At 43.5% G+C, this 14,606-nt stretch overlaps 1 protein-coding gene across 1 annotated transcript in view; it reads left to right on the top strand.

Moving 5' to 3' along the window:
* Positions 1-7,931, top strand: part of LOC149448887 (28S rRNA (cytosine(4447)-C(5))-methyltransferase-like) — a 45,990-nt gene extending 38,059 nt beyond the window's left edge. The window contains exons 15-17 of the mRNA XM_089694112.1: positions 4,127-4,224; positions 5,900-6,030; positions 7,194-7,931. Of these exons, the coding sequence (XP_089550238.1) occupies positions 4,127-4,224; positions 5,900-6,030; positions 7,194-7,585 (621 nt within the window). The 3' untranslated portion in view covers positions 7,586-7,931. The remainder of the gene's footprint in view (positions 1-4,126; positions 4,225-5,899; positions 6,031-7,193) is intronic.
* Positions 7,932-14,606: the final 6,675 nt, after the last annotated feature.

Below are 14,606 nucleotides of genomic sequence, written 5' to 3'. Positions count from 1 at the left end.
ATTACACAGGTTCTGGGGATAATTTAATGCAGAGAAGGCACTAAGTTTAACTACCACCTTAATCAGCCCCAGAACCCGAGTCATGACATAGTTATGCCGGCCATACATGGGTCGAAATTCGACCGAATTCGTCCGGAAATCGGACCTAAGATCGGTCGATTTTCTCTCTGTTAGTGGGGCGATGGCATCGGCTGATTTTCGTGGTTCCTCCCCATTTCGTTTATCGGGCATGCTGGAAAATTTGTGAAAAACAACCAATTTTCAAAATCATTGGTAGCACCATCGGATTACAGAACGAACGACGTTTCGATTTTCGGACGAAAAATCATTCGGAATTCGAACCATGAATGGCCTGCATAAGAATGGAGGAGAGAGATACATTGTATCTCTCTAACTTCTGGCATGGAGGTAAAAAAAAAAGATAAATATTAAAAAAAGAAAAGAAAAAATACCTAGATCAAGGTTTGACCTAGTTCAGTGCCAGGGTTAGTGTTTGGGTCAAAGGTCAGGATTTAAAAAAATTGGTATTCGTGTCAGTAATGGCGGCCATACATGGGTCGAAATTTGATCAATTTTTCATCCAAAAATCAGACCTTAGAATAATCGGCCGATTTTCGCTCTGTTAGTGGGTCAATGGTACCGGCCGATTTTCGTGGTTCCTCCCTTTTCGGTGATCGGGTATGTTGGAAAATTTGCAAAAAACGCCAGATTTTCGACTCAAGTCAAATCGTACGATCATTTTTCTGAAAAGAATACGCGCATGAGCCGTGACCTGGAAGGAACAGAAGTTTCGCCTGTTATATGGGGTAAATTTTATAATTGGTCGGCCGACTTTCGAAATCATTGATGGTGCCATGGGATTACCGAACGAACAACGTTTTCGATTTTGGGACGAAAAATCGTTCGTAATTCAAACCGTGTATGGCCTGCGTTAGTGTCCGTGTGTTTTAGGTAAACAAAATGCGCACTATTGTTCTGGGCTGTACTCCGGGTACAAACAATAACATACACATATGTGGTATCGCTGCGATCGTCAAGAGCTGGAAAATTGATTTTGGGTTGTTCTTTGTTTGTTACTACCATAACCTACCAACACACAGCTAAATAAAAAAAATATTTTTTTTTACTCTTTTGGGCCAGTTTTCCTTTGATGATAAAAAAAAAAAAATCAGGAGATATTCATTACCATTTACCACCAAATGAAAGCCCAATTTGTCCTGAAAAAAATGCGGTATAATCCACCCGGATGTACAAAGTCGTTTATTTCAGGTACTTGTATATCGCCGTCAATTTACTCCGCGCTTTACATATATATTGTACATTCTCATCAGTCCCTAACCCTCAAGGGGCGTACAATCTAAGGTCCCTAACCCTCAAGGGGCGTACAATCTAAGGTCCCTAACCCTCAAGGGGCGTACAATCTAAGGTCCCTAACCCTCAAGGGGCGTACAATCTAAGGTCCCTAACCCTCAAGGGGCATACAATCTAAGGTCCCTAACCCTCAAGGGGCTTACAGTCTAAGGTCCCTAACCCTCAAAGGGTGTACAATCTAAGGTCCCTGACCCTCAAGGGGCGTAAAAATCTAAGGTCCCTAACCCTCAAGGGGCGTACAATCTAAGGTCCCTGACCCTCAAGGGGCGTACAATCTAAGGTCCCTGACCCTCAAGGGGCGTACAATCTGAGGTCCCTAACCCTCAAGGGGCGTGCAATCTGAGGTCCCTAACCCTCAAGGGGGATACAATCTAAGGTCCCTAACCCTCAAGGGGCGTAGAATCTAAGGCCCCTAACCCTCAAGGGGTGTAGAATCTAAGGTCCCTAACCCTCAAGGGGTGTAGAATTCAAGGTCCCTAACCCTCAAGGGGTGTAGAATTCAAGGTCCCTAACCCTCAAGGGGCGTACAATCTAAGGTCCCTGACCCTCAAGGGGCGTACAATCTAAGGTCCCTGACCCTCAAGGGGCGTACAATCTAAGGTCCCTGACCCTCAAGGGGCGTACAATCTAAGGTCCCTAACCCTCAAGGGGCGTACAATCTAAAGTCCCTAACCCTCAAAGGGGGTACAATCTAAGGTCCCTAACCCTCAAGGGGCGTACAATCTAAGGTCCCTAACCCTCAAGGGGCGTACAGTCTAAGGTCCCTAACCCTCAAGGGGTGTAGAATTCAAGGTCCCTAACCCTCAAGGGGGGTACAATCTAAGGTCCCTAACCCTCAAGGGGGGTACAATCTAAGGTCCCTAACCCTCAAGGGGGGTACAATCTAAGGTCCCTAACCCTCAAGGGGCGTACAATCTAAGGTCCCTAACCCTCAAGGGGCGTACAATCTAAGGTCCCTAACCCTCAAGGGGCTTACAGTCTAAGGTCCCTAACCCTCAAAGGGTGTACAATCTAAGGTCCCTGACCCTCAAGGGGCGTACAATCTAAGGTCCCTGACCCTCAAGGGGTGTACAATCTAAGGTCCCTGACCCTCAAGGGGCGTACAATCTAAGGTCCCTGACCCTCAATGGGCGTGCAATCTGAGGTCCCTAACCCTCAAGGGGCGTGCAATCTGAGGTCCCTAACCCTCAAGGGGCATACAATCTAAGGTCCCTAACCCTCAAGGGGTGTAGAATCTAAGGTCCCTAACCCTCAAGGGGTGTAGAATCTAAGGTCCCTAACCCTCAAGGGGCGTACAATCTAAGGTCCCTAACTTACATTCATACATACACATACTAGGGACAATTTAGACAGGAGCCAATTAACCTACCAGCATGTCTTTGGAGTGTGGGAGGAAACCGGAGTACCCGGAGGAAGCCCACGCAGGCACAGGGAGAACATGGAAACTCCAGGCAGGTGGTGCTGTGGTTGGGATTTGAACCAACGACCCTAATACTGCCAGGCGGAAGTTCTAACCATTTAGCCACTGCTGTGATGATATGTATGGTTTTTACTAACACATGTCAAAGTTGTAAAATTGTGCTTAGGCGTTAAGGTGCTGTAAACCCCGCCTCTCGGTAGTTCAGCCTTACCTGAGAAACCATCGATCCTGTCGCTGGGCATAGAGATGAGTGAAGGAAAGATGGCCGCCACTCATCTCTATTCCCGTTCTGGACGTTTTTTTTCTTAAAGCGCTAGATCAATGCTTTTTTTTTTTTTTTTTTTTTGATCCAATGCTTTACAATGCAGAGGAGAGATGTGGGGTCTTATTGACCCCATATCTCTCCATAAAGAGGACCTGTCACTAATTATTTTTATCCCACTTTTTTTTTTTTTTTAAAGAGAAGTGCAAAAAAAAAGAAACATTTTTTCTTTAATTAATTCAAAGTGCCCCCGCCCCCCCCATGCTCACACATAGTGGTGAACACATACATAGGCCACGCCCACATATGTAAATGATGTTCAAACCACACACATGAGGTATCACCACGAACATCGGAGCAATAATTTTCGCACTGGATCTCCTCTGTATCTTTACACGGCTAACCTGTATACATGTTTAAGCATCACCCATGGAGATTTTTAAGTACCGCAGTTTCACGCCATCCCACGAGCGTGCGCAATTTTAAAGTGTGACATGTTGGGTATCTATTTACTCGCTGTAACATCCTCTTTCATATTTTACAAAACAATTGGGGTATATATTGGGGTTTTTTTGTTTTTTTTTTAATGTGTATTTGTTTTCAGAAAAATATATATTCATTTTTAAAAACTGCACATTTCGGTTTCGGTTTTCGGCCAAGTGCATTTTGAATCTTCGGTTTCGGCACCAGAATTTTCATTTCGGGACACCACTAGTGACTTTCATGCAAACTGCCTAGAATCATGCACTCCTCTAGACTGACATCCACCCATCAGGGCATTTTGACATTTCCATGATGATATTTCCTGCTTGGATCAGGACTGAGGGCTCCTGAGAGGAGTACTGAGGCAGGATGTTTTCTGGAAGCTATATACTGCACCCTGCTGGCCCCTCCCACCATCTATGATCTGCCTGCATTGCATAGAAAAACACGGAGACCCAGTGATATTACTTTGTCTAAAAGTAATGTGTGTAATGAAAATGGAAAGATAATTTTACATTTTGAGTCTTAGATACACATTGACATGGACGTCTGTCGCCTTCCTCCTGTAATTCTCTAATTTGTGACTGCAGGTGGAAGAGAATGAGTGTGTGGTGGACTACGCCTTGAAGAAACGAAATGTCAAACTTGTACCCACCGGTCTGGACTTTGGTAAAGAAGGTTTTGTAAGGTAAGTCCCTGATGGGGAAAAAAAAAAGAATTGCCCTGCAACCTGGAGCTACTTCCATATCTGGTTTCTGTGTATTTTAGAGAAGTATGCCAAAGCTGTCATACTTCTCTTGTGGGTCACTTAGTTCTGCACTCCTGTGACCCAGATTCAGCTGACAGCGGGCTAAAATTTGTTGACGTCTCAGTACTGGTCCAGGGATCCCGATAATAATGTCTGGATTGGCTCAGATGCCTGACCAGCAGCTGGCTCAGTGTCTCCTGCCCCCTCCACAGTCCAGAGCTCCAGTGAGACCATCACCTCTCTGCTCAGAGCAGACCCAGGAGCTGAACGATCAGCAGCCTTTGATCGCTCAGTTCTTGGTGTGGGGGCTGCAGCTGGGATCGATCCTGCATCCATGTAGGTCAGTATGTATATTTATATTTTTAGAATCCCGCACTTCTCTTTTTATTAATGGTGTGATTTCTACTGTATTTGTGTGTAGGATCAAGTAGGTCAGAGCTAGTAGGATATAACGTGTGTATATGGAGAGATGGACTCACCAACTCTGCCATGCCCAAATGGAAGAAAAATATATTTAAAGTATTCCTCCCAAATATATTGACATATATTTAAAATGCTACAATTTTGGCCGTATTCAATATATATATATATATACATATCTCTATATATAGATATATATATAGATTTGTGTGTGAGAGATATGTATATATATATATATATATATATATATATATATACACACACACACACTGTTGAAATGCGTTTTTAGTACAAAATATATATTAAAAATATTTGTAAATGCATTCCAAAAATGTAGCTTTGTATTTTTTAAAGACATACAGTATATTTGAAATGTATATGTTAAAATTACTTTTTTTATATGTTACAAAAAATATGAAGAATATATTTGAAAAAATATATATATATTTTTTAAATATAATCTTCTGATTTTTTTCTTTTTTACATATAAAAAAGTCATTTTAACATATATAATTTTACATATATTTGTAAATGCATTCCAAAAATGTAGATTTGTATTTTTAAAAAAAAAAAAATTATGTGTGTGTTTGGTGTTTGTGCATGCACATATATACGTGTATATGTGTATATTACATATAAAATGTGTGTGTACGTGTGTGTGTATATGTATGTATGTGTGTGTATATGTGTATATATATATGTGTGTGTGTGTGTGTGTGTGTGTGAGATATATAGATATATACAAACTGTATGTTGAAATGTGTTTTTAGTACAAAATATATGTAAAATATTTCTAGTAACATTTGTAAATACATTCCAAAAATGTAGCTTTGTATTTTTAAAGACATACAGTATATTTGAATATATATATATATATATATATATATATATATATATAGATAGATAGATAGATAGATAGATAATATAGATATGTGTGTTTGTGCATGCATGCATGAATACATATATCTATATACACACACATACATATATATATATACATATACACATACATTTTATATATCTGTGTTATATATATATATATATATATATTTATTTTTATTTTATTTTTTTTTTTACTTCTTATTGAAATATATTGAATACGGCCAAAATTGTAGCATTTCAAATATATTTTTCTTCCATGTGGTGACTTTGATTATCTTTATGGCGATTGACATTTAACCACATCTCCCTGCAGGTTTAAGGAACGTCGATTCCACCAATCCCTCCGCCTAACCCGCCGCTTCTACCCGCACACCCACAACATGGAGGGCTTCTTCATTGCAAAGTTCCGCAAGTTCGCAAACTCCATTCCATCGACAAAGGAAGGTAGGGATCATCCACCGCTACAAGGGGTTGCAATGCATCCTACTGTTTCTATGCCATAGATTACAGATGGTCGATGTGTTGCCATGTTTTGAGGAACCACAAGTCACACTGAATGCTAGGCGCCACCTATAACTGAAATATGGACTGACCATTTAAAGCAAAGTATGCCAAGATTGCTGTTTACCTGGCTATTGAGTCACCAATCTATGTGCAGATCAAGAAAGTCCAAAGTAACGTCATTCATCCTCCTCTGCATACTCTGGGTTAATGTCTCAAAGTATTGAAGTCAAAGGAATAACATGATGGCAAGGCAACTAGCTTTTTAATCAGATATTGGCATTCCTGGGCTAGTGTAGCTGAGCGTGCAGCTATATGAGCACGATCAATGCCCAAATAGTTGCGTTGGAGGGCATGGGAGACTTTGGGGGTCTAATAGACCCCCAATGTCTCCATAAAGAGGACCTGTCACCTGCCCATGCTAGCAAATGGCCCCTTTGTGATATCAATACAAAGTTATTAAGAAATTAAAGTGGTTAAAAAAGAAATATATAGAATTAATGAAAATATATATTTTGAAATAAATTACATTTAATATATTTAGTTTAAATATAATTTAAATTAAAATGTATATATTTAATATATATTTTAATATATAAAATATATATTTATTAAAAATATAAAGAACATTTTTGAAGCACACTTGTCACTCTCATGCACACCCTAGGTTTTTTTTTTTTTTCCTTTTTGCAAATCCACAGGCGTTTGCAATTTCAGGTCAATAGATACCAATCTTTTATATTTACAAAAAATTGGGTATAGTATTGTTTACACCAAAATATATTTTAGTATATTTTTTTCTGAAAATATACATTTGATAAATAAGACTAGCATTTTTTTTTTTTTTTAGCTCAAAAACCGCTGATAATAGTGTTTTATAGTAGCTTTCAGAAGTGTTTAGGAGCGTTATTGTTTTTACAGTACATGTATAAAATAAAAGCTAGGAAAAAAAGCTGTTCTAAGCATTTAGTGGTTTTTTTTTCCGCTGGAAAAAAATTCTCCAAAAACTCTACATAAGCAATGTTTTCCTGCTCTTAGATGCTGAAGCTCAAAAAATGCTGCCCCAGAGAGCAAGTGGTTAAACTTTTGTATTTCTCCCAATAAAGCGACTGGCGCCGCCGGCACAGAGCAGGCTGAGGATGCCACTGCAGAGAAGAAAGAAGAAACAACAGCACAACAAGGCCAGCAGAAGCAAAGCCAGAGCGTGCCTATAAAGAAGCAGAATCCCAACAACCCCGCTAAGAAGCAGAATCCCAACAACCCCGCTAAGAAGCAGAATCCCAACAACCCCGCTAAGAAGCAGAATCCCAACAACCCCGCTAAGAAGCAGAATCCCAACAACCCCGCTAAGAAGCCAAGTCAGAACTCCCCATCAAACAAGAGGAGCCAACAGGGCCCCGCTAAGAAGCAGACTCCGAAACCATCTTTCAAGAAGCAGGCTCAGAAGATGAAACACAAACAAAAGTTTTTGGCGAAGAAGAAAAGGAAGAGTAAATAGTTTCCAATTGGTTCCACTTCTAGACCTTGTGGTTTCCTTGACCTCCCGTTCGTCCTCAGAACTCTGAAACTCTTTGTATATGCAATAGCCTGGGAAATACTCCCGAGTCCCTCCTCGCCCTGCAGGCGTTGGCAATACCCAGAGACTGCTCTCCTCTCTAGGGGATCAATCCCATATTGAACGTGGACTCTGGTGGAGTGCGAAACGCGTAGCCGGCCTGTCTGCTGAGGGTGTACTCCAGGCTTGCTTGGACCTTCTCCTGGGGAGGTGCGATGTCCAGTCCTTGCTCTGGGTTTGATTTTGGAATCTGTTGATGTTTTATTATAAATCAGATATAAAACAAAAATTGCTTCCGTCTGTCATTCTGAATTTTAGGCAGTGAGGGGATTTTGCGATATATTCCCAGTGTTCCACTGAGGGGGGGGGGGTGGACACACACCTCAAGCATCCCCAAAGTAAACACTTGACCCCAATTTACAGGCTCTGCCACCTAAGGGGATTGATACTAAAGCTGGCTATATAGTATGCGAGTTTTGTCCAGAAATGGCCAAAATTTGCTCCATGAGTGGTCACCAACCTCCCACCCAACATTTTATGATGGAAGAATAGATGGCGTTGGACAGAGTCCGTCTGCTCTGCCTGGTGTGGATGGAGGGATCTGTGACCCATATACTAAGAAGGTGGAGCGCCGCTCAAAGCACTGCAAAGCCCTCCTCCTGCAGTCCATAGCACAGACTGGGTGCCGGGGTTCAAACAAGCGCTAGCAGAAGCAAAGTAGAGGAGAAAAGTTGGAAACGCAGCACACCGAAGCCCAGCGACTATACATCGAGGTGAAGATACGGCTCCTCCTGACTACACTTCTCTGACATGTTTCGCCCCACCCATGGGGCTTCGTCTTGGAGAACCCCGTTGAGGCTGAACCCATATCTTCACCTCTCTGTATAGTGGCTGGGCTTCGCTGTATGGTGTTCCCAGCTTCTGTCTTCTGATGGAGGAATCTGTTGGTTTTTTTTTTGTTCAGTCTGTGTATGACCAGATTAAAGCGAAACTTCACTCTCTCAATCAACATGGACTATTTGTAATCCTTACGCTGCTAGTATTAGTAAATAGATGGGAAAGTAGATCAAATTAAAAAAAAATGTAAAAAAAAAAGTTTAAAAAAGTAATTTCCTGGCCTCCATGCCTAGGCAAATGATGTCATACATCCCAGTATTCTTCAGGAGGGGGGGAGGGGTTTTCTCAGCTAAGCACACCCCCTTGCCTTTATACCTGTGCTAAGGGCAGATGAATTCCAGGAAGTAAATGTTACATGAACCATCTGCCCCTACCAGGGGCGGACTGACAACTCATGGGGCCCCCAGGCAATAGGGGATCATGGGGCCCCTGTGTCCTTGCCCAAACTCAAAAAAGCCTATGAAAAAGGTACCAGGGGCATCTCATGGTGCCCCCTACTGACCCTGGGCCCTCGGGCAGTGCCCGAGTTTCCAAATGGTCAGTCCACCCCTAGCCCCTGCCCAAGATCGCCATGGCCAGAAATGCTAGTGGGGGGGGGGGGGGGAGTCCTAAGTGATTTCTCAACAGAATAAAGCATGGAGACATGGGTGGAAGGGGGCGTTTGCTTTGAATATTAAAAATGAGTTAACCATTCGAAGACTGCCCTATAGCAGTTTTACTGCTACAGGGCAGGCCTCCTGTGCAAAATCAAGTGTGTATATGTGTGTGTGTGTGTATATATGTGTTATTTTGCACTTTGCCTCACAGGGGTGCACACGTGCACCGCTGGCAGATCGCTTCTGTGAACTGTCACAGCAGAAGCTAGTCTCCGAGTCCCGGCGAACACCCGCAGATCGTCGGGCAGGGAGGAATAACAGAGCTCTGCCTATGTTTACATAGGAAGAGGTCTGTTGTGAAAGGCGGTAGTGTTCGTGTGTCAGAGCAGAGCTGGGAACACGATCCATCACTTCCCCTTCTACCAGCACTACCTAGTGAAAACCAAGAACATAGCTAGGCACACAACCCTTTGATCGCCCTAGATGTTAACCCCTTCCCAACCATTGTCATTAGTACAGTGGTCAGTGTGTGTGTGTGTGTGTGTGTGTATATATGTATATATATATATATGTATATATATATATATATATGTATGTATATATATGTGGTTTTTGCATTTCGCCTCACAGGGGTGCACTGCCGACTGATTGCTTCTGCAGAAGCTGGTCTCCAAGTCCCGGCGAACATCCGCAGATCGTCAGGCAGGGAGGAATAACAGAGCTCTGCCTATGTTTACATAGTAGTAGTGATAGTGTATCAGAGCAGAGCTGGGAACACGATCCATCACTTACCCTTGTACTAGCACTACCTAGTGTACACCAAGAACATAGCTAGGCACACACTTAACCCTTTGTTCACCCTCGACGTTAACCCCTTCCCAACCAGTGTCATTAGTAAAGTGATCAGTGTATATTTTTAGCACTGATCACTGTATTAGTGTCACTGGTTCCCACAAAGTATGAGTTAGTGTAATAATGTCCGCTGCAATATCGCAGTCCCGCTGATGCCGCCATTACTAGTATAAACAAAAACTTTAAAAACTCCAGTATACAGTATGTCCCATAGTTTGTAGACACTATAACGTTTGTGCAAACTAATCAATATACACTTGTAGGGATTTTTTTTTAACCAAAAATATGCAGCCTAATACAATGTGGCCTACATTTTATGAATAAATTTGATTTTTTTTTTGGATATCTTTTATAGTGGAAAATAAAAAAATAATTTTTTTTGTTTAAAATGAAAAAAGTAAAAACCGTAGAGGTCAAATACCACCAAAAGAAAGAGTTATTTGTGGGGGGAAAAACACAAATTTAATCTGAGTGCAGCGTTGCATGACCGCAAATTGTCAATTAAAGTAACGCAGCGCCTTATCGCAAAAAATGGCCTGGGAGGTAAATCTTCTGGAGCTGAAGTGGTAAATGGCGTTTTCAGTTTGTGGTGCTCAGATGACGTTTAGTTCCACTATAAGATACGCATTGATCATGTAGTTTCATGGTGTCATTTGTTACACAGCTTATGGTAGAAACGAGTTATTACTATACAGGATTTATATTGCAGAAAAAAGGGGGGAAAACCTGCGCTACACCCCAGACAATACAATATGTCAATAAATGTGTGAAAAAAATATATATTCTGAAACAATTCGTGAACTGCTGCTACTCTTTCCCTGAACACCAGAAAATACAAAACGTATAAAAAATTAGTGCACTGTACACTAAAAAATCATAAACAATAAATCAAACACTGCTACATAAAAAATGTGCATAAATTAATTGAAATGATTTACCGTATTTCTTGCGCTCCATAAGACGCACTTAGGTTTTAGGAGGAAACCGGAAAATAAATATTCTGACCCAATGGACTGCAGACATAGTAGTACAGGAGGTGACCAGAGACTGCGGACACGGTACAGGAGATGACCAGAGACTGCGGACACGGTACAGGAGATGACCAGAAGCTGCGGACACGTTACAGGAGATGACCAGAGACTGCGGACACGGTCCAGGAGATGACCAGAGACTGCGGACACGGTCCAGGAGATGACCAGAGACTGCGGACACAGTACAGGAGATGACCAGAGACTGCGGACACGGTCCAGGAGATGACCAGAGACTGCGGACACGGTCCAGGAGATGACCAGAGACTGCGGACACGGTACAGGAGATGACCAGAGACTGCGGACACGGTCCAGGAGATGACCAGAAGCTGCGGACACGTTACAGGAGATGACCAGAGACTGCGGACACGGTCCGGGAGATGACCAGAGCCTGCGGACACGGTCCGGGAGATGACCAGAGCCTGCGGACACGGTCCGGGAGATGACCAGAGCCTGCGGACACGGTCCGGGAGATGACCAGAGCCTGCGGACACGGTCCGGGAGATGACCAGAGCCTGCGGACACGGTCCGGGAGATGACCAGAGCCTGCGGACACGGTCCGGGAGATGACCAGAGCCTGCGGACACGGTCCGGGAGATGACCAGAGACTGCGTTTGAGGAGCGTTAAAAGCGCCCCTCAATACTAGTAGGTTCCTCAACAAGAGGGAAAGCTTGCCACACATGGTTTAATCCGTGTATATTTACAGGATAGATTAGTGCAGTCTATACGGGTAACACCCAAAGCAGGTACCCCAGAGCCAAAAAAAGAACTTATGCGGCCAATGACAGAGTATTACGAAAATGGGGGCTTAAAGTCCTCATGGTTTATAAAAAGACTCCCTTAAATCGAAGAATATAACCACCATTAATCGATCTCCCAATAACTCACTAGTGCCTGTTATCTAGAAATAGTGTTGACACCAACCAGCGGAAATTTCCAACTGGTCCAGTGTTGGGAATGGCACTGCTAACTGCGTTATCTCAGAAGAGAAACATCATCGCACTGAGCAGCCATCCAAGGCATCAGGGAATAGCCCCTGGTCAAGCCCTGCACCAGATCAGAAGAAACAACCATCCTTGCTATTAGATTAGTCCCATATCCAAGAAGCTATTGCACCAAACAGTAAAGTTAGTGGAAGTCATGGGAACCGCCCAAACAATAGACCATACCATAATAACAAGTCCCGCTAAGTACAAGCTCATAGTCCAAGGCTGTAAACGTCGGCCTGCTCTGCACCTTTCCCATTTATACCGGGCCTACAGACCGAGCAGACACGCTGGCCGAAGGTGGTGTGTGACGTCACTTAGCCCGGCCAGACAACTGTATGCTGTTTTTTTTCGGGGGGGTTTTTTTCTTTAATGGTTGAACTGGATGGACTTTTGTCTTTTTTCAGCCAGACTAACTATGTAACTCCAATGGCAATCAATGGAATGCCACAGAGGTGTGTCGCGAGAGAGCGCACGGGGCATCCCTTGCAGCCAAGGGGGTTCCTCCGCAGAGAGCGGTCCCTGGAGAAATACTCCAGTGCCACACTCTACCCACATATGGACTGCATTTAACTGGTGCCTATGGTGTCAAAAAAGTCCATGCGATCCTACCAGTGGATAGGGGACAGTTTATCAGAGGTTGTTTTAGACCTCATCGATGCAGTGTGTACCTCCCTGCACCTTCAGGATCAGCCTGTTATTTCAGGCAGTGCTGGGACAAGGTCATCTAGTGCCTAGGACGAAGATACCAAACCATGGTCCCCCCTTCCCTAAATATATGAGCATTGTGTCAGCAATCCCCCCCTCCCCCAAAAAAAAAATCAAGCACTATTCTTCATACCTACCCCCTAAGCAAAAATTCTCTGTACAAATCAAAATTCTCCCTGAACAAAAAATTAAATAATGTACCCTCTTGCAGTACAAATCCTTTACCCCTCAAGTTTCCCCTCTGAGCATTAATCTTCTGCACCCTTCAAATCCCCCCTCTCCCAGCACAAATCCCCTCTCCTAGCACTAATACCCCCCCATTTCCTCTCCTACCAACCCCCCCCCCCCCCCCCCATCTCCCTGCACAAATCCCCTCTCCTAGCACTAATACCCCCCCATTTCCTCTCCTACCAACCCCCCCCCCCCATCTCCCTGCACAAATCCCCTCTCCTAGCACTAATCTTCCCCCTAAATTTCCCTTCCTACCAAAATCCCCCTCCCTTCATCTCCCCTCCTGCCTAACACAAATCCACCCTCCTAGTATAAATCTCCCTCTGAATCACCCCTTCTTGCACAACCCTCCAAATCCCTAACTGTGCCCAGGGAAGCTGGCCCTGATTCCAGGCCTTGGGTCTTCTACAGCTCCTACAGGTCCAATACCCTTCCGTTACACCAGCTGTTTGGGTCTTTGTTCTAAGAAGGCTGGAAACACTGAATGGTCCGGGGTTTTTTCTCTTTGAGAGCGAATTGAGTAGTCCATTCCCAGACAGCAAAGAGTCAGAAACAAGTTACACACATATGTACTTCAATGGACCAACTACATATACAAACATTTGTTGGTCTTGTATTGAAAGATCTCTCATGCATGAACAGTCCATCCATCTTTATAGAATGGTTACACCTGAGTAGGGCAATTGCCGACCTGGACCCCTCCTAAAACTCAAGGAAGATATACATAGAAACTAACCAGAAGAAAGAGAACCAGATTATAGGAGAGAAAAGGTACAAAACGGCAAGAAACAAAAAGGGGGGGATGGGGTTAAAGGGGGGAAAGGCCTGAAGGAAGGGAATTGGGAAGAGAAAGGAGTCCTGGAGTTTCCACACCCAAAACCCAACCATGGGGCCATAAAGATGGACCTACTGGAGTCAATCCTCACCAGCAAGCATCGTCTCATATTCCCGAGAACACGTGATAATGTTCCAGTAGAACCATCTACACCTTAACTTTTCTTCTCTACCTTAAGAGCAGCTTTGAGGTTTTCTATTCTGTAAATTTTGTGGATCTTGGAGAACAACAGAGTAGGTGATGGGGGAGTTTCCCATCACACGTCCTGAAGATGACACCAAGCTGTGCCGGGGAATAACGTCCTTACAGGATGTCTCCAACATACAAGCCGACCTCAGTGCTCTGTGTAATTGGGGGACTATGGGGCCAATGAGGTTTAATGTTGATAAATGTAAGGTTCTGCACTTGGGGGCTAAGAATATGCATACATCATACATACTAGTGGGGTACAACTGGGGGGGGTCAATGGTAGAGAAGGATCTGGGGGTTCTGGTAGATCACAAGCTTAATAATGGCAGCAATGCCAAGCTGCGGGTTCTAAAGCGAGCAACATCCTCTCTTGTATTAGGAGAGGTATAGACTCCTGAGAGAGAGATATCATCCCCCCCCCCCCCCCCGGTACAAATCATTAGTAAGACCTCATCTGGAATACGCAGTTCAGTTTTGGGCACCAATTCACAAAAAGAACATTGGGGAACTGGAGAAAGTACAGAGAAGGGCACCTAAAATGATAAGAGGCATGGAGGAGATCAGCTATGAGGAAAGATTAGAGGAACTGAATTTATTCTCTCTTGAGAAGAGGAGATTAAGGGGGGATATGATCACCATGT

Source organism: Staurois parvus, unplaced genomic scaffold (assembly GCF_062004578.1).
Source record: "Staurois parvus isolate SC_StPar_1 unplaced genomic scaffold, SC_StPar_1.0 ptg000651l, whole genome shotgun sequence".
Taxonomy (NCBI): Eukaryota; Metazoa; Chordata; class Amphibia; order Anura; family Ranidae; genus Staurois; species Staurois parvus.
This window is presented reverse-complemented; position numbering and strand designations above follow the sequence as displayed.